Source organism: Rana temporaria, chromosome 5, assembly GCF_905171775.1.
Source record: "Rana temporaria chromosome 5, aRanTem1.1, whole genome shotgun sequence".
In the NCBI taxonomy this organism is placed as follows: Eukaryota; Metazoa; Chordata; class Amphibia; order Anura; family Ranidae; genus Rana; species Rana temporaria.
Genome location: NC_053493.1, coordinates 173739822 through 173763745, shown reverse-complemented (window position 1 = coordinate 173763745; position 23924 = coordinate 173739822). Strand labels below are relative to the sequence as shown.

The window sequence follows — 23924 nt, the reverse complement described above, 5'->3', positions numbered from 1 at the left end:
CTCCGAATTAGAGGTGAGTATGTCTATAACCTGTCAAACATTCAGAAGTCAGTAATGGTACCGACTCAACGCCTAGTATATCTAGGGTTGTTTCTGGACTCCTTAGAGGCAAAGGTTTTTGTTCCCCCTGTGGAAAAGTTGCAGACCCTTCGGGCTGCAGTGCGGCAGTTGACTTCGCAGAAATGGTTGTCACTCCGCTTTTGCATGCGAGTCCTGGGCCTCATGGTGGCCTCCTTTTTGAGGCGGTACCATATGCGCAATCTCACACGTGAGGGCTACAGAAGCAAATTCTGTCCAGATGGGACAAGTGCTCATCATCCCTGGATTATCAAATCCGGGTGATCCACCTGGTCAGGACCTACCTTGTTGGTGGCTCACCTCAATGTCACTTCTGTCCGGGAAGTCGTTCCTTCCCTTTCACTGGATAGTCATCACAACGGACGCCAGCCATACCGGTTGGGGGGGGGAGTCTGGGGGGTTCAGTCGACCCAGGGTCGCTGGTCTCCGGAGGATTCCCACTTGCCGATCAATGTCCTGAAATTTCGGGCGATCAGGCTGTGCCTCTTCACATTGTCTCAGAGGCTACAAGGGTGTCCAGTCAGGATCCAGTTGGACAACGCCACGGCAGTGGCATATGTCAACCATCAAGGAGGAACAATAAGCTTGGCTGCAGCATCAGAGGTCGCTCACACTCAGGTGGGCAGAAAGGAGCTTACCGGCCCTGTCGGCCATATACATTCCGGGCGTAGAAAACTGGCAGGCGGACTACCTGAGTCGCCAGATGCTGGACCGAGGAGAATGGTCTCTGCACCCGGATGTGTTTCAGCTCCTTTGACCAAGATGGGGCATGCCGGACGTAGATCTCCTGGCGTCTCAAGAGACCCATGGGCAGATGCGACAGAGGCGTTGGTAGCACTGTGGAGTCAGTACCGGCTAACCTATGCCTTCCCTCCTCTAAAGCTCCTTCCTCATCTGCTTTGCAGAGTGGAGACAGAGGGGATTCCAATGACCCTAATTGCTCCGGAATGACTTCGGCGTCTGGGTATACCGACCTAGTGCGTCTAGTAGCAGACGTCCCTTGGCATCTACCGCTAGGAAAGGACCTGCTGTCTCAAGGTCCCATACGCCATCCTGTTTTACAGTCACTTGCTTAACGGCAGGGCTATTGAGAGCCAGGTGCTAAGAGACCGGGGCCTGTCGGACACGGTGATCTCTACCATGAGGAGTGCTCGGAAATCGTCCTCCAGGAAGATTTACCATTGCACTTGGAAGACCTACATATCCATTTGTGAGGAAATTAGGTGATATCCGCATGCTTATTTGGTTCCCAGAGCCCTGGTGTTCTTACAGCGTGGGGCGGACCAAAAATTTGCTTTAAGTACAATTAGGGGGCAGATATCTACCCTGGCTGTCTTTTTTTTTCAACAACCCCTGGCGGTTCACTCTCTAGTGAGAACGTTGGTCCAGGGGTTCGGCAAGCGGCCCCTCCGGTCCGTACTCCACTACCTCCGTGGGGATTTGATGAGCAGACGTCCCTTGGCATCTACCGCTACGAGATGGCCTGCTGTCGCAAGGTCCCATAGGTCAACCTGCTTTACAGTCAATGGCTTTAATGGCATGGCCTCTAGGTGCCTCAGAAACCACAGTTGAGAACATTAGGGAAGTTCTCTTGTTGACACTTTGTCAGAAAGTGGTTCTTTTGGTGGCTGTTAGGTCAGTTAAGACGGGTTCTGAGCTGGCAGCCTTGTCATGAAAGGCTCCCTATCTGATCTTCCACAAGGATAAGGTGGTGCTGCGGCCGCAGCCTTCTTTTCTTCCTAAGGTCAATTCGACCTTCCATCTCAATGAAGACATTGTACTGCCATCCTTGTGTCCTCATCCGTCGAATCCTAAGGAGACAATGTGGCATTCCTTGGACGTTGTCCGAGCTCCGAGAGTATACTTGTCTGTTACTGCTCTGTTCCGGAGTTTAGACTCAATGTTTGTTTCGGTGGCTGGTCCCAAGAAGGGCCCAGCGGTCTCATCGGCCACCATTTCAAGGTGGATCCGACAGATCGTGATCAGGCTTACACCATAAAGGGTCGGGCGCTTCCCTGGCACGATGCATTCGACCAGGCCAATGGTGCCTCTTGGGCTTTCTGACATCAAGCGTCTGTTTCCCAGAGTGTAAGACGGTCACACTTTCGCCTAAACTTTACAAGTTGATGTGAGTGCATCTTCGGATGCTTCTTCGGCCGCAAAGTTTTGCAGGCGGCTGTTTAGAAGTTACAACTTCTCAGTTGAGGAGCTCTGTTTTGTTTTGGGGTGAAGTTTAATTTTATGCTGTACCCACCCCTCATTTTAACACTGCTTTGGGACGTCCCACTTTGTCAAGATCAAGGCTGTGTCCGTCCATGAACAAAAGAGAAAATAGGATTTTATACTCACCGTAAAATCCTTTTCTTTGAGTTCATGGATGGACACAGCACCCACCCCTCTTTTTTTTTTTTTAAAGTTTGTACTGCTTGTTACAAACTGAGCTGCTTGGTGCAGGCTGAGGGGATATAGCCAGTAGGACCGCCCCTTGGGCGGGGCTGTTCAGCTTTGAAGTTGTTACCACTTTCTGCCTAGTCACTCCTAAAGGAAGGCTAATACCCACTTTGTCAAGATTAAGGCTGTGTCCGTCCATGAACACGGAGAAAAGGATTTTTCGGTGAGTATAAAATCCTACTTTTCCATGACTTGAAAAACGGTCGTGTGTACGTGGCATGAGGCTCGGTTTACAATTCGCATGACATGTGAATTAACGTTGATTTCCATTGAAGCTGTTCACATATATGCGGTGCATCTGCAGAGTGAGTTGAAAGAGTCCTGTGCGTTTTTCTGAACACTGCAGGTGCTGTTTGGATGTGAATTCCAGGCTCAATGTGTTCTATGGGAACTCTTCCGAATCACACATGTGTTCAACACCCTTTATCTACTATGTATTGACCAGCACTGAATTGCAGCTGTGACAAAAATCGGGTCCTGAGCAATTCAAACGTGAGCATCAGAACTGCATCAAAAATGCACCTGAACTGCTAAACAAATGCTTTTATTATTTGCAGTGAAAACGGACACACAATTCGCACTGGACATGTGTGAATCCAGCTGACCTCGACTGCTCCCTTCTTTCAGTATAGCAGGTGCAGCCTATTTCAATGTTTAGTGCCGGTTCACACTACAGCGACTTGGGATCCGACTTGTCAGACCTCAAGTCGCCCCAAGTCGATTGACATCAGAAATCCCATGTTGGTCAATGAGAGCCGTCTTAATGTACACTACTGAAGTTGCTCTGACTTCAGAAAAGGTTCCTGTACTACTTCAAGGCGACTTCTAGGCAACTTGTACCCATAGATTTCAATGGAAGTTGCCAACAAAGTCTGATCTCCATCTTAACTTAAGCAACTTTACAGGAAAAGAAAATGGTTTTCAAACCCCTCCCTCCCACAGAGCTGATTATTCTGTGATTGGCCATAGCCAAAGTCGCCTGTCTCGGAGGCAACTTTAAGTCGCTTTAGTAAGTTGCTCCAAGTCGCGCTAAAGTCGCCTTGCAAAGTCGCAATGTAAGTTGGGTTGCCCCTGTGTGAACAGGCACTTGGTCTCTCTGTCAGAAGTCCTCTATAGCACTATTTGCACTTCTGCGGTGAGTGCTCATAGAAAGTATACTTTTAGAATCTAGTATTGAGTATGGTCTGGAAATTGTGACTATATGTATCCTTTAAAAGCATTTAATTCTAATGGTCATTGATAGAATTCATTTATTTGCCAAGTTTGTGTTTAGACTGAAAAACTTTGGGGACATACAATTTATTACAATGCACAGGATTTTGCAGAAATTCTCTTGCTTCATGCACATAACTTGTTTTCTTGTTATGCCCAAATACTACAGTTATGCTTTTTCTTTTTAGCTGTGGGCTTGGCTGGAAGACCTCCAGAAGGAACTGCTAGATGATGTATATGCAGAGTCGGTGGAAGCTGTTCAGGATTTAATTAAGCGCTTTGGACAGCAGCAGCAGACAACACTCCAGTTTACTGTGAATATTATAAAAGAAGGGGAAGACCTAATTCAACAACTACGGTAAATATCATATTTGTCTGTAATGTCTGAGCAGAGTATGATTTGAGCAAAGTACAATTTTGTGAGAATAGCAACATCCTAGGTAAACATGAACTCTAAATTATTTGTATAAAAGGCCAGGAATTCTGTGTTAACTTTTTACACAAAAAATGTAAAGGTGAACTAATACCAAACACCCTCTCCACCACCCCAGTCTCTGCTGTATTTATCTCCACGGATGTTGAGCTGTTGGCACTCCAACAGCTGTTCCCAAAAATTTGAAACTCCCACTCTTCTGCCTCTTTTTCATACAGCGGCTACCGGAACAGACCAGATCGATTCTGATCGGTAAGCCCGTCACAGTGAATCACTGTGGTCTGTCCCAGAAACCACTGCGTGGAGAAGAGTGGGGCATTTCAAATCCCTGGACTGCTGGATCAGCTGCAAATGGGCTGACAGTGCACCACAGGCGATTGTCCGGTGTTCACCTTTTAAATTTGTTGGAAAAGGATCCCCAATGTTACTGATTGCAGTATGCATTTCTCCATTGTTGGTCAGTTGTATCAATAATGGACTTTTTTATATACAATTCCAAAAATGTTGGGACGCTGTGTAAAATCTATATAGAAACAGAATGGAATGACTTGCAAATCTCCTAAACTAAAGGAATATCAAATGTTTAAAAAGTAATACTAAAGTCTACATTTGAAAATAACAAGCATGTTCTACTTCCCTCCTGGTTTTTCATAGAACAGCCCCAATTATCTTTTGGGGTTCTCTCTTTGGTGCTTCTGGCCCCTCCCCCCTGGGGAGTGCCCCACAGCAAGCAGCTTGCTATGTGGGCACCAGAGCTGAGCCACCATCCAGATCCGCCCACCTCTCTATCCTCATTGAATTACTGACTTTGACAGTAGCGAAAGTTAATGGTGCTCCTCTGCTGTCAATCAGGAGGCAGAGTCCCAGCCCTCCTCTTCTCTAGTGCAACATCCCTGAATCGAGAGGGGACTCGGGTAAGTATTAGGGGGGCTGCTGCATACAGAAGTTTTTTTTATCTCAATGCATAGAATGTATTAAATTTAACAAAACCTTCTGCCTTCAGAACCACTTAAAATGTACTATTCTAGGAAAAGAATTAGGTAGTTTGGAAATTAATGGCAGCAACGCATCTCAAAACCGTTGTGATGGGTCAACAAATAGCTCACTCTGTGCGTCCCTATGTTTTTTGCTATTGTCCGAAGTGAAGCAGGTAATACCGCCACCCATGTGTACTTCAGGTAATGCGGGATAACTTTCAGTGACCCCCCTGGATCCGTGAGAAATCAAATGTCACAGAAACAGATTTGAGTCTGTTTATAAGATCTCTGACCTTTACTGAATACCACAGTGGCTTATATGCAAAATAAAGAACGGAGGATCTGTGTTTTAATGCATATGTCTCTAAAAGTTATACAAACTCAGTATTTTCTTATTATTAAACGGCTGAATTTAGTTTAACAAGAACTAGCTGATTTTGCTTACACAACAGGCTGCTCCATGAATCGGCTTTAACCGCAATGACTTGCAGGGCATGTTTCTATGCAAACTGTTAAGCTAATTACATCAAAACACATATTGAAAAGTAAATTTCTACTTCAAATAAAATGTCAGTTATTTATACATTCTATTACACTAAGGTGATGGACTTCTTCTACAATGTAATCTACATAGAAAAATCAATATCAGCTTGGCCCCTATATTTATCTTTAGTTATCTTCCAACTCTTCAATCAGCATCTCACTGCCTTCTAATGCCAGACCAGTGTAATAACCTTGGTAAATCTTGGGAGCCATACCCAGACCCCATGCTATGGGGACACCCTCTAATGTTTCTTCAGGCACTGAATTCTCCATGGGCGCTCACCTGGCCAACATGTGTATTCGGCCGCATGGGTTCTTCATAGGTCCAGGGCCGTAGTCTAGCTTTATTGAACCCAGTCCCTGCATACTCCTTCGGGGTTATGCCGGCTGTAATGGCAAAACTTGAACTTCTTTACAATCCAGAGTTGTAGACAGGTAAGACAGCATCACCCTCTGTTTCTGACAGAAACTATTAGACTGGTGCAATATTTAAATTGTATTCACTACGATGTAACATTTATAAATTTGACGCTAATAGCCAGAGCTTAGTTTTAGATGGATGTCCAGCTCTGATATCGCACCACATGTTACACAGTTTACTGGCACGTCGGCCTAGAGCCATATAGGATGCTCAGGCACTTTCGTTTCCATTACTTTTTTATTAAGCATTTCAAAGATATACAAAAGCCAACTAGAAAACCTATGGCAGAAATAGTTGGATAACAGTCTCTGGATTACATTCATACTTGCAGTACAAATAGTACAGTAATCAAAGTCAAGACCGTATACAATAATCCTAAGGTCATCCATAATGCAATACATTTAGCTTCAAGAAAGAACTACAGTGCCTTGCGAAAGTATTCGGCCCCCTTGAACTTTGCAACCTTTTGCCACATTTCAGGCTTCAAACATAGATATAAAACTGTAATTTTTTTTTGAAAAATCAACAAGTGGGACACAATCATGAAGTGGAACGAAATTTATTGGATATTTCAAACTTTTTTAACAAATAAAAAACTGAAAAATTGGGCGTTCAACATTATTCAGTCCCTTTACTTTCAGTGCAGCAAACTCTCTCCAGAAGTTCAGTGAGGATCTCTGAATGATCCAATGTTGACCTTAATGACTAATGATGATACATAGAATCCACCTGTGTGTAATCAAGTCTCCGTATAAATGCACCTGCACTGTGATAGTCTCAGAGGTCCGTTTAAAGCGCAGAGAGCATCATGAAGAACAAGGAACACACCAGGCAGGTCCGAGATACTGTTGTGGAAAAGTTTAAAGCCGGATTTGGATACAAAAAGATTTCTCAAGCTTTAAACATCCCAAGGAGCACTGTGCAAGCGATAATATTGAAATGGAAGGAGTATCAGACCACTGCAAATCTACGAAGAACTGGCCGTCCCTCTAAACTTTCAGCTCAGACAAGGAGAAGACTGATCAGAGATGCAGCCAAGAGGCCCATGATCACTCTGGATGAACTGCAGAGATCTACAGCTGAGGTGGGAGACTCTGTCCATAGTACAACAATCAGTTGTATACTGCACAAATCTGGCCTTTATGGAAGAGTGGCAAGAAGAAAGCCATTTCTTAAAGATATCCATAAAAAGTGTCGTTTAAAGTTTGCCACAAGCCACCTGGGAGACACACCAAACATGTGGAAGAAGGTGCTCTGGTCAGATGAAACCAAAATCAAACTTTTTGGCAACAATGCAAAACGTTATGTTTGGCGTAAAAAGCAACACGGCTCATCACCCTGAACACACCATCCCCACTGTCAAACATGGTGGTGGCAGCATCATGGTTTGGGCCTGCTTTTCTTCAGCAGGGACAGGGAAAATGGTTAAAATTGATGGGAAGATAGATGGAGCCAAATACAGGACCATTCCTGGAAGAAAACCTGATGGAGTCTGCAAAAGACTGGGACGGAGATTTGTCTTCCAACACGACAATGATCCAAAACATAAAGCAAAATCTACAATGCAATGGTTCACAAATAAACATATCCAGGTGTTAGAATGGCCAAGTCAAAGTCCAGACTTGAATCCAATCGAGAATCTGTGGAAAGAACTGAAAACTGCTGTTCACAAACGCTCTCCATCCAACCTCACTGAGCTTGAGCTGTTTTGCAAGGAGGAATGGGCAAAAATGTCAGTCTCTCGATGTGCAAAACTGATAGAGACATACCCCAAGCAACTTACAGCAGTAATCGCAGCAAAAGGTGGCACTACAAAGTATTAACTTAAGGGGCTGAATAATTTTGCACGTCCAATTTTTCAGTGTTTTATTTGTTAAAAAAGTTTGAAATATGATTGTGTCCCACTTGTTGATTCTTCCAAAAAAAATTGTTTTATATCTTTATGTTTAAAGCCTGAAATGTGGCAAAAAGGTCGCAAAGTTCAAGGGGGCCGAATACTTTCGCAAGGCACTGTATATAACCAAAAAGAAACCCTTTAGGTAGCCTCTCCATAAAGTTTGACTATGGAAAAGTATATGACTACATCAATAGATGTTAAAGATGGCGTAAAGCTGACCTCCCCCATCAAGAAGAAAGGAGGGGCAAATCCACCTGCCCTATCAGAGGGGTCACTGAGAACCTAGTTGCTCCTACGACACACTTTGCTGCACTTGTCAGCTTATATACAATGTAGTACATTCAATGGCGAAAATCAACAAAAGAAAAACAAACCGATGAAGAGAATGGGGGGGGGGGGGAGAAACAAGGTAAAGAAAAAAGTGGTGCACCCACTACTCTCAAGAGGAGCCCAAAATATATTTTATCAAGGGATCCCAGATTTTTTTCGAAGAAGGCCAATCTGTCATTTAGAATCGCCGACAAACATTTATGATTCTTGTCATTTTGGCCTTCAAAAGATCAACCTGAATTATGGGAGATTTCCAGGATCTCGCAATTGAGATTCTGGCTGCTGTAAAAATTTAAGAAATTAACATTCTCACATGTCAGGTATAATATGCAGGCAAAGTTTACCCTCTATTTTCAGGGTAAAAAAAGTGAGTGTTATGCACCAATAAATACAGTAATTAAATTGTAAATGCGAATCTAGAACCAAATGACTTTCGGACAAGTCCACCATGTATGTAATATCCTTCCCTCCGGACCACAGCCTCTGAAGCACAATGAGGATTCTCCCAAGACACACAACGCCAGTCGTACCAGCACCACATACCACCTTAAGAAAACCTTTTAGTTTGCCTCAATCAATGAGGTATTTATGTATGATCTGGAATGGTCCCGAGCCAATTGGCCCCTTTCCACCACTGCTATCATCTTTCCTAGATCCTGTTCCCGTTTCTCCATGTATGGCAATTTGAAAGAACCTGAATGCAATATAGTATATATTTTACTTCGGTGCTTTCATCTGCTGTTTTTCCATGCAGATTCGCTACAGGATGGTCTACACCCAACTCTCACATGTAGCCATGACTAAGTCCAGGTAAAAGGTAGTCATTGCAAAACCACAGGTGAACATTTACTTTGCCGAAGGCCCACACAACACTTAAACTCAGAGTGACGATGCACCCCTTGCATCGGAGCAGGAGCTGTCAAGAACACCATTTTCTGCATACCATTCTGGCTCTATTTTAGGCACTCAACACGTGGTATATTTGACAGGGAGAAATCATACTCTGTGCTTTTGGATGGAAGCAAGTTAACTCTATAGAAGAATGTTCTTTGTGAACCTCTGATGTGAAAAATTAACAATCACTTGCACAGCCTGTTTTGCCAAGGGCTCAAAAATGCCATGCTACTTTCCTACTCACATTTTTTTTTTTACCCGAGTCAAATCCTGATATGCCTGCCCTAGATGAGGCAGACACGCAAAGAAATGATAAGAACTCTGAAAAGGTATGGGAGGAAGTAACAGAAGTTTTTTCTTTCCTGAGTGTACTACTATATTGCTATAAAAGGGAGCTTCATGCTTGATAACATGAAATAATAGATTTTTAATTTTTTTTTTTTTATAAAACGGCTTACCTGTAAAAATCCTTTTCTTGGGAATACATCACCGGACACAACCTTAATTACTTAATGGGTTATGTAGTCACCACAGGTGATTAAACACTGGCACACCCAATTAAAATTGAGTTCCTCCCCTATATAACCCCTCCCAAATGGAGAGTACCTCAGTTTTGTAGTAAAGCAATAAGTGTTCCATGTTAACTCCGAAGAGGGGAGTAATGTCCCGTGATGTATTCCCAAGAAAAGGATTTTACAGGTAAGCTGTATTCAATTATATTTCTCTTATCGTCCATGGACGGACGCAGCTCCTTAAATCTTGACAAGTGGGTTATGTTCCTGTTCCTGTTCACTAGGCAGAATCATGATAATTAAATATATGTTACTTTAACAGGGGGCGGTCCCTCCAGACAGCCCTCCTCCCTGCAGTATGCAGCCTCAGTTTCTTTCTGCCTAGGAGGATGTATGGCTCTCTTTGAGCACACCTTTGCAAAGAGGCTGAGTCTGCCATGGCATGCCCCATGGCTCCTGGGGTGGCTGGTGAGCTTTGGCTCCAGGGTCCACATATGACTAGGCTGTGGTGTTGTCTCACTCACAGTGGACCGGGCAGCTACTCCTACGCGGTGTATGCCTGTCAGGAATTAGTCAGTGGGTCCTCGCATTGACGAGTAAGTACAGTCCTTCCCGCTTCGGTGCGACTAAGCATTCCTGGGGTCCTCCCTTCCCTGCTCTCTGTCATATTTCCCTCTGCTGTTCTATTGCTGCTGGGGTGGACCTGTGGGGGGCTCATTTTCCCACCAGGGGACTGTGGGGTGTCTGGGCCTGTGTTTTTTCTGTGGGGGTATATTTGCTCAGAAAGGCCTCATTAGGCCTTCTCATCCACCTCGCGGCTTTTTGCCACCATTTTGCCGGTGCCACTTTATTGTAGCTTGCTGCTACCATTTTGAATTCCCATTGGTGGCCATTTTGTTGTGGTCGAGCTATGGCACAGTTTACTTTTGCGGTCGCCCATTTTACTGTGGCCGTTTCCTGCTCCATCTAAGGCGTCCGGCGACCATTTTGGACGTGGTTTTGACCTCTAGTGCTGAGCTTATACAGCGCGCAGCACAGATCTCCTCATGATGTTTTGATCACAGCTTTACCTCTCAGCATTTCTCCTCACACACACACACACTGTGTTCTGAGGGTAGGCAGTGGCGCTGAACGGTCTCCTCCAGTGATTGGTAAGTCCCCTGGGTAACCCCCGGTCAACGCAGCAAGGAGAGTTGGATTTATTCAGGTCTGAAATGGGTCCCTGAGAGCTGTCTAGATGGAGCTGGTGTCTGGTCCTTCCTTCCCAAAACATGCCAGAGGTGGCTGCTGGGGCTCCTGCGGTTCATGGACATGGAGCGGTGTGTGGGTGTTAGGGGGGGTTAAAAGGTGCCCCCTCCCACCCCCACCTTCCCCTGGGGACTGCTCTAGCACAGACAGGACCTGGCTGTCACGTCCCTGGTTCTGTTGTTTGTGTAAGTGGACCAGAACCTTCCTTGTAACACAGTGGTGTAGTAGTTAACTCCCTCACCTGGCTGACCCGCTCCATGTTTACCATGCTGGGGTCTGCATCATGGCCTGCTGTGGCCGCCACCTTGGTGTCTCAGACACTCACTGAATGGGCAAGGTTTTGCACCAGACTAGAGGAGCACCAGCTCCCTCCCTAATTTGTTAGACTGGCCGACCAGTTGGTCCAGGGCCATGTACATGTCTGTGATGCTACACGGGATGCAGCATCCTTGCTGTCCAGAGCCTCTGTTTGCGCAAGTCACCAGAGGTTTCTGCTCTTCGCATTGGGGGAGGACCCCTATCAGTTTGTGGCCCTTCCTTTTGGTCTAGCATCAGCACCAAGAGTTTTCACCAAGGTGCTCACACCAATCCTAGCTTGCTGAGACAGCGAGGCATTGCCAAAGTGGGCTACTTAGACGACTTTCTTTTGAGAGCAGCTTCTGGCTCAGAATTAGGAGGATGTGTCTATAGCCAGCCAGACCCTCCAAGAGTTCCGGTGGGTGTTAAACATTCAGAAGTCGGTCCTGGTTCCGACTCAGCGTTTGGAGTACCTAGGGTTGATTCTGGACTCCTTGGAAGCAGAGGTCGGTCTTCGCCTGAAAAAATTGCAGACTCTTCAGTCTGCAGTGAAGATGTTGACATCACACAAATGGTTGTCTCTCCGTTTTTGCATGCGAGTCCTGGGCCTGATGGTAGCCTCCTTCGAGGCAGTACCGTATGTCCAGTTCGACACTTGTGTTTTGCTGGAGGAGATACTGTCCAAGTGGAACAAATCTCCTTCGTCTCTGGATCGTCAGATTCTGGTAAGCCACCTAGTCAGAGTCTCTCTAAATTGGTGGCTGAGATCCCCGGCTCTTTGGTCTGGGTAGTTGTTTCTTCCCTTCCAGTGGATGGTGATTACGACGGACACCAGTCTCACGGGTTGGTGGGGCGTCTGGGGGTCCAGTCGGCCCAGGGTCGCTGCACTCTAGTGGAATCCCGTCTACCGATCAATGTCCTAGAACTCCGGGCGATCAGAATTCAGTCGAACAATGCCACGGCTGTGGCTTATGTCTACCATCTGGTAAGCTGGCAGGTGGACTACTTGAGTGGCCAGATGCTGGACCAGGGTGACTGGTCTTTGCACTCGGAGGTGTTTCAACTCCCTTGCAGGAGGTGGGGCTCACAGGGCGTGGATCTCCTGGCCATTCATCTCAACCGCAAGGTGTCGAAGTTCGTGGCCAGGTCCAGTGATCCCTGTGCAGACGCTTTGGTGGCCCTGTGGGGTCAATATCGGCTACTTTATGCCTTAACCCCATTGAAGTTGCTTTGTCATGTACCAGGTGTGACCAGAACTGTGGCCAGCAACAAAGGAACACCAAACACATATAAGTGAAAATATGATTTATTTAGATTCGTGAATAATATAAATACAACCACCTCCAATATGAAACCAACCAACAGACAGAGACACAAAAAACAGACAGATATGTACAATAAATGGGAAATGCCAGAATCCTAAATGATAGCCAGGCCAAGGTCATACACAGGTAGATCAGCAGATGGGGTAAGGAACACAGGACAGGCAGAGGATAGATGGTCAGGACAGGGAGACAGGTTTAGGAACTCAGGTAGCAGATTTCAGCAACAGGTTCAGATAATCAGACAGCAGGTACAGATCAGGGCATGAGGACGATACCAGGGCAAGGTATGTTTGCACTTGCCGGGTATTTATAGGAATGCCTGTAATTGGCCTCAAGTCACACCTGAGCGCAACAGGTGCTGTCTGCTCCACACTGCCAGGATCCATCCGCTGGTGGACGCCAGTACTGCGGCCCAAGGATGACATAACACCAGCAGGGAGAAGTTCCCCTGACAGTTCAAAACTGCCAGGAGACACCTGCTGGTGGACCTCAGTACTGCATGCCAAATGATAGATATTACCAATGGATGGAACCTTTCCTGACATGCTAACTCAGCTGCTACATGGAGTGAAGGCCGAGGGGATCCTGATGATTCTAATCGCTCCAGATTGGCCTCTGCATCCTTGGTACGCCAATCTCGTGCACCTGGTGGCGGATGTACCCTGGCGGTTGCCAATGCGGGAGGACCTTCTGTCTCAAGGTCCCATACTTCATCCTGTTTTACAGTCGCTGGCTTTCACAGCATGGCTATTGAAAGCCAGGTTTTAAGAGACAGGGGTCTGTTTGACTCGGTCATGTCACCCATGCTGAGAGCACGGAAGTCTTCCAGAAGGATCTACCTTTGCACCTGGAAGGCCTACATCATGTGCAAGGAGATGGGGTGGCGTCCGCGGACGTATTCAGTTTCCGGTGTCCTGCTGTTTTTTACAGCTTGGAATAGATCAGAAACTTGCCTTAAGCACCGTTAAGGGGCAGTTTTCAGCCTTGGCTGTGTTTTTTCAGTGGCCTTTGGCGGCCCATTCTCTGGTGGGTACCTTGGTGCAAGGGGTTTCGTCATAAACTCCCCCCCCTTAAACCACCTCTTCCCCCATGGGTTTTGACTCCCGTTTCTTCAGGAACCTTCCTTTTGAAAACATCAGAGATCCCTCTCTTGACACTATCTCAGAAGGTGGCCTTTTTGGTGGCCATTACTTCTGTCGGAAGGCTTTCTGAGTTGACGGCCTTGTCTTGCAAGTCACCATACTTGTTCCTCCATAAGGATAAGGCGGTGGTGCGTCCGCGACCTTCCTTTCTTCCAAAAGTGGTTTCGGCCTTTCACCTGAATGAGGACATTGTTTTTTTTCCATCCTTATGTCCTCGGCAGGCGCATCCTTACGAGGTTGTGCTTCATACTTTGGGCGGGGTACGCGCTTTGTCTCTTTTGTTTCAGGGACCTGACGCACTTTTTGTGTCGGTGACTGGTCCACAAAAGGGCCTGGCGGTCTCGTCGGCCACCATTTCTCGGTGGATCAGGCAGACCGTCATACAGGCCTATGCTCTTAGGGGGCGGGCGCTCCCTTTCTGGTCACGGCACTTTCGACCAGGGCAATTGGTGCTTCTTGGGTTTTCCGACATCAAGCGTCTGTCTCACAGGTGTGCGAGGCGGGAAATTAGTCGTCCGTTCACATTTTACACGGTTGCTGTGAGTGCATCTTCTGATGCTTCTTTCGGCCGCTAGGTTTTGCAGGCGGCACTTGTTTTGGGGTAAACTTAAATTGGTTTTACTGATACTGTTCCCACCCCTCGTTTTTTTACACTGCTTGGGGTCGTCCCACTTGTCAAGATTTAAGGAGCTGTGTCCATCCATGGACGATAAGAGAAAATATTTTTTTTTTAGTACCGGAAAATCCTTTTCTATGTCGTCCATGGACGGACACAGCACCCACCCCTCCTTTTTAGGTTTGTACTGCTTGTTACGAACTGAGGCTGCATACTGCAGGGAGGAGGGTTATGTCCGGAGTGGGGCTGTTCATTTCTGTTAAAGTAGCATGTATTTAATTATCTAACATGTTTCTGCCTAGTCCTCTCCTGTGAACAGGAACATAACCCACTTGTCAAGATTTAAGGAGCTGTGTCCGTCCACTGACGACAGAGAAAAGGATTTTATGGTGAGTACAAAAAAATCCTATTTTTTCTTGATCATACATCACGGGACACAGAGCCTTTATTACTTAATGGGATGTCCCATAGTAATGCTAAAATTGAGGGGAGGGAGACACAGATCAGAAATAAGACCGCCATCAGGCCAGAGGATCTATACTGCTGCCTGCAGCACACTACGCCTGAAGGCGGCATCCTCGTACCCTCTCACATCTACCTGGTAGAATTTAGTAAATGTATGGACCAAGTAGCAGCCTTACAGATCTGAGTTCACACCAGGAAGCATATGCCTTCCAGATTCTGTAGTAAATGAGCCTGGAGGCCGGCTTCCTAGCATTAACCAGAGTGGATAGGACTGGCCCTGAGATCCCACGCTTCCTCAGAATGTGGGTCTCAACAGCCAAACCGTCAAATTTTAGACTTTGTAAGGCAGTATGGAATATTGGACCCTGCGACAGTAGGTCTGAGCGTAGTGAGAGAACCCAAGGTCTTCCTACTGCCATCCTTACAATTTATGCATACCAGGGTCTCCTGGGCCAAGCCGGGGGGTACCAAAATCACTGACTTTCCTTCTGTCTTGAGTCTCTGAAGGAATCGTGGAAGAAGCGGAACTGGATGAAATGCATAAATCAGAGAATGATGATCCCATGAGATTGTCAGGGCATCTGACCCTTGGGAACAGGGATCTCTTGTTCTTGAAACAAAGCTGTCCAGCTTTGTGTTGAACCTGAAAGCCAACAGGTCCACACCTGGGGTACCTCATTTCTGACATATGATTTGAAACCTGTCAGGGTGTAGAGACGATTCTCCTGGACTCAGCTGCTGGCGGCTTAAAAAATCCGCCTGCCAATTTTCCTTGAATGAAGACCGCAGATAGGCGAGGAATATGCCTTTCTGCCCAGGCCAGGATGTGATTCACCTCTTTTTGGGCATCCAGACTTCTGGTGCTTCTTGGTGATTGATATAGGCCACGGCTGTAGCGTTATTGGACTGAATCCGAACATGCCAACCCTGCAGTCTGTAAGACCAAACTCTGAGGGCCAAATGAATTGCCAGAATCTCCAGAATGTTGATGGGTAGGAGCTTTTCGGCCCCGGACCACTTCCCCCGGGCAGATGCTTCTTCTAGAACTGCCCCTCAGCCAAGAAGGCTGACATCTGGTTAAAAATTTCCAGGTAGTCGGAGTGAAGGGTTTTCCTTCTGACATATTTGGGGGGGGGGGACCACCAATTGAGGCTCTGGCGAACCTTTGGATATAAGGGTGTAAGGGACAGCCTCGAATGAAGCTACCATCTTTCCCAATAATCTCAGGCATAGACAGATGGAAGGCCTTCTCTTTGCCTTTATCACTCGGACTAAGTCTCCTATGGCTTTTGCCTTTGGCTTGGGAAGTAATACCTTGCTTTGGGATGAGTCTATAATCATGCCCAAATACTCCAGCCTTATTTGAGGCTGCAAGGAGGATTTTTCCAGGTTGAAGAACCAGCCTAGGTACTCTAAATATTCCACTGTGCTGTGCACATTGTGGCCCAGCCCGAAAGGAAGGGCCACAAACTGAAAGTGGCGCTGATCCACCGCAAACCTTAGAAACTTTTGGTGAGCAGGGAATACTGACACATGTAGATATGCATCTCTGATCTCTATTGATGCCAGGAATTCTCTTCCCAGTTGGAAACAACTGAATGGACAGTCTCCATGCGAAAGGAGCGAATGTTCAGAAACTGATTCAGGCTTTTCAGATCTAGGATAGGTCTGACATCCCAGTTTGTTTTTGGAACCATGAAAAGGTTTGAATAAAATACTAATCCCTGATCCTCAGGGGCTAGCTCCATGATTACCCCTTGGGACAACAGGTGATCCAAGGCCAACAGTAAAGGCCTTCTTTTTTTTTGGATCTTTGGCAAATCTTGACCTCAGAAAACCGGGTGGCGGAAGTTCTCTGAATTCTAGCTTGTAGCCCGAGTACACTGTGGAGATGACCCACTTGTCCTGAACTTCGTTCAGGCAGGCGTTTGCAAATTGCAGCAGCCCCCCCCCCCCCACTCGGCCGTAGGAAAGTCTTGGGGGTCTACTTAGACTTTGAACCTCAAGTCCTTTTCTGCCCTTGGGCATGGTTCTGGGCCTTTCACCTAGTGTTAGACTGGGGAGGCTGTCGCCACTGCCTGGAGAATGAGGTTCCAGGGGCTGGAGAAAGAATGCTTAAAGGAAGGATGTTTACTCTTCTTCTTAACCGGTAACAGAGTAGACTTGCCTCCAGTAATCTTTTGGATGTATTTATCCAAGTCATCCCCAAACGGGCATCCTCCCTCAAAGGGGAACGCTGCCAAGTATTGCAAGAAACCTCGGCCTCCCAATGTTTTAACCAAAGGGACCTGCACATGTGTACCTGTAAGATATTCAAGCGGGATGCTTGCTGAACAGAGTCCATAATTGCATCAGTTGCAAAACACAAGGCCTTAGGAAGGTCCTCATAAACCTCAACATCCTCTGTAGGGAGGAGGTTAATCATCTGCTTCATTTGTTCTTTGAGGAACTGACATACACCAATGGCTGCAACTGCATGTTGTACTACAGCCCCAGCTATGGAAGAGGCGGCTTTTAATAGGGACTCCAGCTTTTTATCAGTTGGATCCTTAAAACCCTGCGCATTGTCTATAGGACAGATCAGGTTTTTGTTTGCACAAGAAATAGCTACATCTATAGCAGGTACAACCCATTTCTTGGTGAAACCTTCCTCCTTAGGATAAAGGAGGGAAAACTGCCTAGGATGAGAAAACTGTTTATCTGGGTGAACCCAGTCATCATACCTCAGTTTATCCAGCAAGGGATGAACTGAAAAGGAGCATGCAGCCTGCAGGGATTTCCGAGATCCCAAAGAGGAAACAGAGGACCTAGAAGCTTCAACAGGAGGCAGTTTGTAAGTGGCACGCACCATCTCTACATAACCTTGCACCTTCATGTTTAGCGACTGAGAGGTAGCAGGCATCCTCTCATCCTGAGTCCTCAGACTGCACATGATCCTCATCTCCAGAGAAGGCTCATCTGATGAGAGAGCCAGAGCAGATGGAGGGGGTCTACCCTGTTTTCTGCTATCTTTCAAGGAGGTTGCGATAATGTTAGCAATCCTTTCTTCTAAGCCATCCAAAGTAACTTTTAAAGCGTCCTCTGTGACGTATACAGGAGCTGCCATAGGAGAAGCTGCAAAACCAGACAGGGGCACATGATCATCCTGTGAGGCTGCTACCAGACTGACAGAGGGGGATGGTTAACTGCAGGCAAGCTCAGAATCCTTGACCGTAAGCTGGGATTTTCTGGTGCCTCTTTTACTAGCCCCTGTTCCTCTTCTTGGGGACGTAGGATTGCCTGGTTCAATCCACAGGGATGCTTACAGCCCACAGCTCTGTGTCCATGCCGCTTTACAGAAGGCTTCTGGCTTGCTGTGATTTTAAATTAGCCTCTTCACGCCTGTACATGGGTGTTGTCAGGGACTTACCTCCCAGCCTCATCCATCCACGTTTCTGAGGAAACAACAGGGTTCCTCCATGTTGACACACCGCAGCACTTCCCGCACGCCTGCGCGTGCACAACGGGCGCGCGCGTGCACGATAGCGGGAGCGCGCGTGTGCACGTTTTTGGCGCCAAAGCACACTTTAAAAGCCATTGCTGGACTCAAACACATTGCTGCCTGATCTGCAGTTTTGGAGTGAACTTACACTTGAAACCTGATCCTGAATTACTGACTGAACCTTGACCCGGCTTGTTGACTATCCGTATCTCTCTAATCCCTGACTTCCGGCTTGTTTGACTACCCTTCTGATTGGATCCACCGTTGCCAGACCCACCTGCTTGCACCACGACTACGCTTCAGTTACCTGCATCTGAACCATCTGATTATCCGTTGTGACCCGGCTTGCCTGACCCTGCTGTTTCTTGCTTCCTATTTATCTGCTTTCTGCATCAGCTTGTTGCCATTGCAGTCGTATCACCTGTCAGGGTCGCTGACCCCCTCTTCTGCCTCAGTGCCGTCTGCACCTACCCGCCAGCGAGACTCAGCCACCTACATCTATTCATCACTGCATCGGCACTCCTACCCCGCTGTGCTCCGAGCCCGCTGTTCCCACTTCAGTGGCTCGTGAACCAGAGCCGTAAGAGAGGCCTCCTACAACCAGACTCTAAACATACCAGGTACGTAACAGGTGTTTTCTGTGTTTGCGCATGGGTACTAGCAACCATGGCCCTCCCCCTCTCCATGTCTCTTTAAGACAGCTAAAAGCGCGCTCCCGGCGTGCGCCGCTGTCATGGCGGCATCCAGAGTAACAAGGAAAGGGGGGAGAGATTACTGGGGGCATCATTGGAGACCCCTCCATGCGTTTTGTGGCAGAGCCTGCAGCGGAAGGAGGTGAGTGGTGTTAAAAATGACCGACTTCACTAACCTTGTTCCTGGATGGCTATGTAAGAATACACCAGGTATGCACTTACTCTCTCCAGTGGTGAAAACCAGAAAAGACATCCTACTCACAGAAGATAAATATAAAATTTAATTATCCTCTTGTTACCTTATCCACGCCCCAGGAAAAGCTACTACAAGTAGTTCCAGCTTTCACCCATCACGGCGGGAAATTTGTGCCAACCTTCAGGTTAATCAAGGGTTCCATTAGAGAAACTTCATACCTGGACCTGTAGAAGACTCTGCCAGAAACTTTTCGTGCCACAGTTGTATTAGTACACCAAAGTCTGAATACCAGAGCCCAAACCTCCGCAGAGAAACCTTACAGGCAAACCTAATTTCTTCATTACACAAGGCCCGGGTACCACCCATCTAAGGCTTTTGATATCGGCCCGAGGCATGGGTCCGGTTATAGCTCCTAGGCCTCCGCAGACAGACCATCAAAAGAACACTTGGCACATGTTGAACATGACCAACCACCTTAAACACTGGCGAAAATACTGAGGTACTCTCCATTTGGGAGGGGTTATATAGGGGAGGAACTTCATTTTAATTGTGTTTGCCAGTGTCCAATCACCTGTGGTGACTACATAACCCATTAAGTAATTAAGGCTCTGTGTCCCGTGATATATGATCAAGAAAGCTCAATGCTTCCATCCACAAGAGCCTTTTCATTGTGTAGATAGGTTCTCCCCTGTCCTGTCCTGCCATGCCTCTTTGGGTGCAAGAAGACCTGCTAACTCTTTCAAAACCTTTCCAGTTCATGAATGTGCAATCTGACAATTGGATCATTACAGATAGGATTTTTTTTCTTGCTTAACCTTCCCTAGTGGAAAAAGTGTTAAAGTGCTGGTCCATCCTTGTGGTCAATCCTGCTGTATCCATCCTAAGCATCTCACTGTAACTATATAATGTTTCTTCTTTCGAAGATTCTGCAGATAGAAAGTTTGAGACACTCCTAAGGGCTCCCTTTGCTTTTGCAGGTCCAGCCTTGCAAAAAGCTCTCCCTGCCGTTTCCGTATGTCAAACTGCAGCTAACTGGACTAGGACAAAAAACAACCAACACGACCCTGTTTTCCGGAATTGTGCTTTAACGGAGCTATTACAGCAATTGCCTTCTGCTCTTTTTTGTGTGAATACATTAGAACACTTTGTGAGGCAGATTTCCAGTATGGCTCTAATTTCCATTCCCATGCACAGAATCTTATGGCTAAAAGCCTGGACAGCAGAAGCGGTCTGTAAAAATCCATCATGTCTTCATTTTTAAGAAGGATGTCTGTTTGGAGAGGCATTTTACCAATTCATCAATGTTGTCACAGGAGGGAAGGTTTTGCTCCCACAGTGGAAAATCCAAAAATCTCCCTCCCTGAGGTGCCTCTACGTCCTAAAAAACATCCAACCACTGTACCCATGCATTGGTTCCAAAACCTAAGTTCAGCCCTTTCTTTTAGTTCAGTACATGGGCCCACATATCCCTGCAGGTCTCACCAAAGCCCTCTTTCTAATGAATGGATGCCCTCACTCTTAAGCGTGAGGGGGATGGCTGTTAGTTTGCCCCTCTCTAGGTCACAGACATCTCAGACCTTTGGGTTCAATCAATGGTGTAAAAGGTGTTCAAAATGGAGTCCAAAATGCTACCCCCCCCCCCTCATCACTTTTGAACTTTCTTTCAAATCAACCAAGATCTGCCCATGGACAGTCAGATTGGCAAAATGCCCCAAACCAGTCCGTTTTTGGAGGTTTGTGTGGAGTTTGTCAGATTTGGCTTTTTGTTTCTCCAATTTTGTGTCATACCAATGCAAAGAAAATAAACAAGAGAATACCTAAACCTTCGTAATTGCAACAGTTTTCTCAGCAACGTGGTGCATTATATGACAGGAATGCAGTGTTATGGCAATATTTTTGACTGTAGTTGGTAAAGATGAATAAAGACATCAGTCCATATAGTTCAACCTGTATAGACGTGGGTGTTTTGCGTATGTATGCATTTGTTTCTACCATTTCCCTTGTGTATTTCCCCTGTATATTGCGTTTGTTAACCACTTAAGCCCCGGGACCAATATGCTGCTAAATGCCCAAAGGTGTTTTTTCAATTTGGCACTGCACTGCTTTAATTGGTAATTGCGCGGTCATGCAATGTTGTACCGAAACAAAATTTGTGTCCTTTTCTTCCCACAAATAGAGCTTTCTTTTGATGGTATTTGATTGCCTCTGCGTTTTAAATTTTTTGCAATATAAACGGAAAAAAAACGTAAATTTTGAAAAAAAGATTTTTCTTATAACAAAAAGTAAGAAATCTTGAAGGTGGTGATTGGTTTTCGGGGTCCCGTACGCGGCTAAGCTCCCAAAAAGTCCCACACATGTGGTATCCCCGTACTCAGGAGAAGCAGCAGAATGTATTTTGGGGTGAAATTCCACATATAACCATGGCATGTGTGAGAAATATATCATTTAGTGACAACTTTGTGCAAAAAAAAAAAGTTTGTCATATTCCCGCAACTTGTGTCAAAATATTAAATATTCCATGGACTCGACATGCCTCTCAGCAAATAGCTTGGGGTGTCTACTTTCCAAAATGGGGTAATTTGGGGGTAATTTGTCCTATTTTGGCATTTTATGGCCTTCGAAACTGTGATAGGTAGTGAGGAGTGAAATCAAAAATCCCCCCCCCCCCCTAGAAAGCCTGAAGGCGGTGATTGGTTTTTGGGGTCCCGTACGCGGCTAGGCTCCAAAACGTCCCACACATGTGGTATCCCCGTACTCAGAAGAAGCAGCAGAATGTATTTTGGGGTGTAATTCCACATATGGAGGGTGTATGCTTACGCGTGGGAGTAAGCGTTACTGGCACTAACAGGCACCAACGAAACTAATACAGCGATCAGAAAAACGATCGCTTAGTGATGCTGGCAATAGGGGGTGAAAGGGTTAACTCTAGGGGCAATCCGGGGTTAAAACCTTTATTAGAAAATGTATGGGGGTACCTAATAAAGGTTTTAACCCCTGATTGCCCCTAGAGTTAACCCTTTCACCCCCTATTGCCAGCGTCACTAAGCAATCGTTTTTCTGATCGCTGTATTAGTGTCACTAGTGCCGCTAGGTAGCTAGTTATTTTTTGAGGTTCGCCCCCCCGATCGGACACCCAACCCGCTAGAAGGCATGGACGTACATGTACGCCCATATGCCTGTACGTGCCATTCTGTGGACGTACATAGTCGTGCGGCGGTCGGCAACCGGTTAAGATGCAACAGTTTTCTGGGTGAGGTAGTGTATTATCTGCCAAAAATGCAGGGGTATCAATATTTTTTTTGCCATGACTGTATAGCAAGGACATTATCCAACTTTACCCACGGCTGCACAGTTTGTTTTTATCTACAGGTGTTCCCTGGGTATAGACAGTTTTGTTTGTAAAGGTGAACAAACCCTTTAAAGCTAAATTCTGGGATTCCCCAAAAAATGTCTTCCCATCTTAAACTGGATGTAAACCTGATTTTTTTTTTTTTTAAATTAAGGCTTGCACCTTTGTACAGTATAGGATTTCATGTCATCTGTGCCCCAGTCTTGCCACAAAGAGTTAAAGGGGTTGTAAAGGATTTTTTTTTTTTCATAATAAGCATCCTTTAACTGCAGACATTCCTCTTTTCACTTCCTCATTGTTCGTTTTTACTCAGAAGGTGCTCTATTTCTTCTCTGTTCTGTTCACTTCCTGCTTGTCTGATTGTTACTCACCACCGTGAAGGGAGGCTTTACTACGGTGGTCAGTAACGGGCTCACCCCCTCCTGGGAACTACATCTGTGTGGCAGGACGCTCTTTACGTGTTAGAGACTTCAAGGAGGTGTGAATTACTGGGTGTGCCGCAATTCATACTGGGAAATGTAGTTCTTACATGACCGAGCGATGCAAACCAGGAAGTGAATGAGAGAACAGAAACTAGAATGCCGGAGGTGATATAGATGATGGAATTTAATAGGTATTTACTGTTTTTTTAACAGAATCATTACACTATTCGGTCTGTCTACCTTGCAGACATAAATTTTAGGCAAATTTTTTTTTTCCTTTAGTGACCCTTTAATCCAGCTCTAAAGCAGTCATCTTATCTTTTTTCAGTAAGATAAAAACAGACACTCCCCCTTTCTGTGAGTGACAGGTGATTTTACATATCTCATGCACCAGCCTCAGAGACACATTTTGTGTACTTCAGATCCCCTCCTCCTTTCTTCTCCAGCTTTCCCAGGGTTGGCTGCTCCACACCTCAACATGATTAAGCATGCTGAAGTAATGTGGTGACTTTTCTGTGTTTTGACTGGATTTTAGTGATTATCCCTTTCACGCCGACGGAACGCATATATGCCTGCAGGCATGATTCCGGTACCGTTATTTAGAGCCGGCAATCGGCTATCCAAACATAACAACCGATGCGGCTAAAAGCCGCTCGGTTGTTATGCCGGAGGAGCGGGAGGGGACATCCCACCCTCTCGCCGCTCTGACCGGGCCTCCCGTCCCACCTGGAGACCCGATCCACGATGCAGCGCCTCCTTCGTCAAGGCTCGCTCTGAAACAAAGCCGTAAATGGCTTTGATTTAGTGTCCACATTGAAAACACGGAAGCGACGTCATGATGTCACTTCCGGGTTTTTTCGGCTGCCAATGGCGCCGGATTTAAAAAAGTACACAGTATTCAGAATCGCCGTTTTCGACGATCTAAATACTTTGAAGTGCAAAG

At 46.2% G+C, this 23924-nt stretch overlaps 1 protein-coding gene across 6 annotated transcripts in view; it reads left to right on the top strand.

Moving 5' to 3' along the window:
* TRIO (trio Rho guanine nucleotide exchange factor) overlaps positions 1 to 23924 on the top strand; it is a 1129982-nt gene that overhangs the window by 235807 nt on the left and 870251 nt on the right. For all 6 annotated transcript variants that reach the window (XM_040353401.1, XM_040353397.1, XM_040353396.1 and 3 more), the window contains one exon: positions 3930 to 4099. In XM_040353401.1, coding sequence (XP_040209335.1) covers positions 3930 to 4099 — 170 coding nt within the window. The remainder of the gene's footprint in view (positions 1 to 3929; positions 4100 to 23924) is intronic.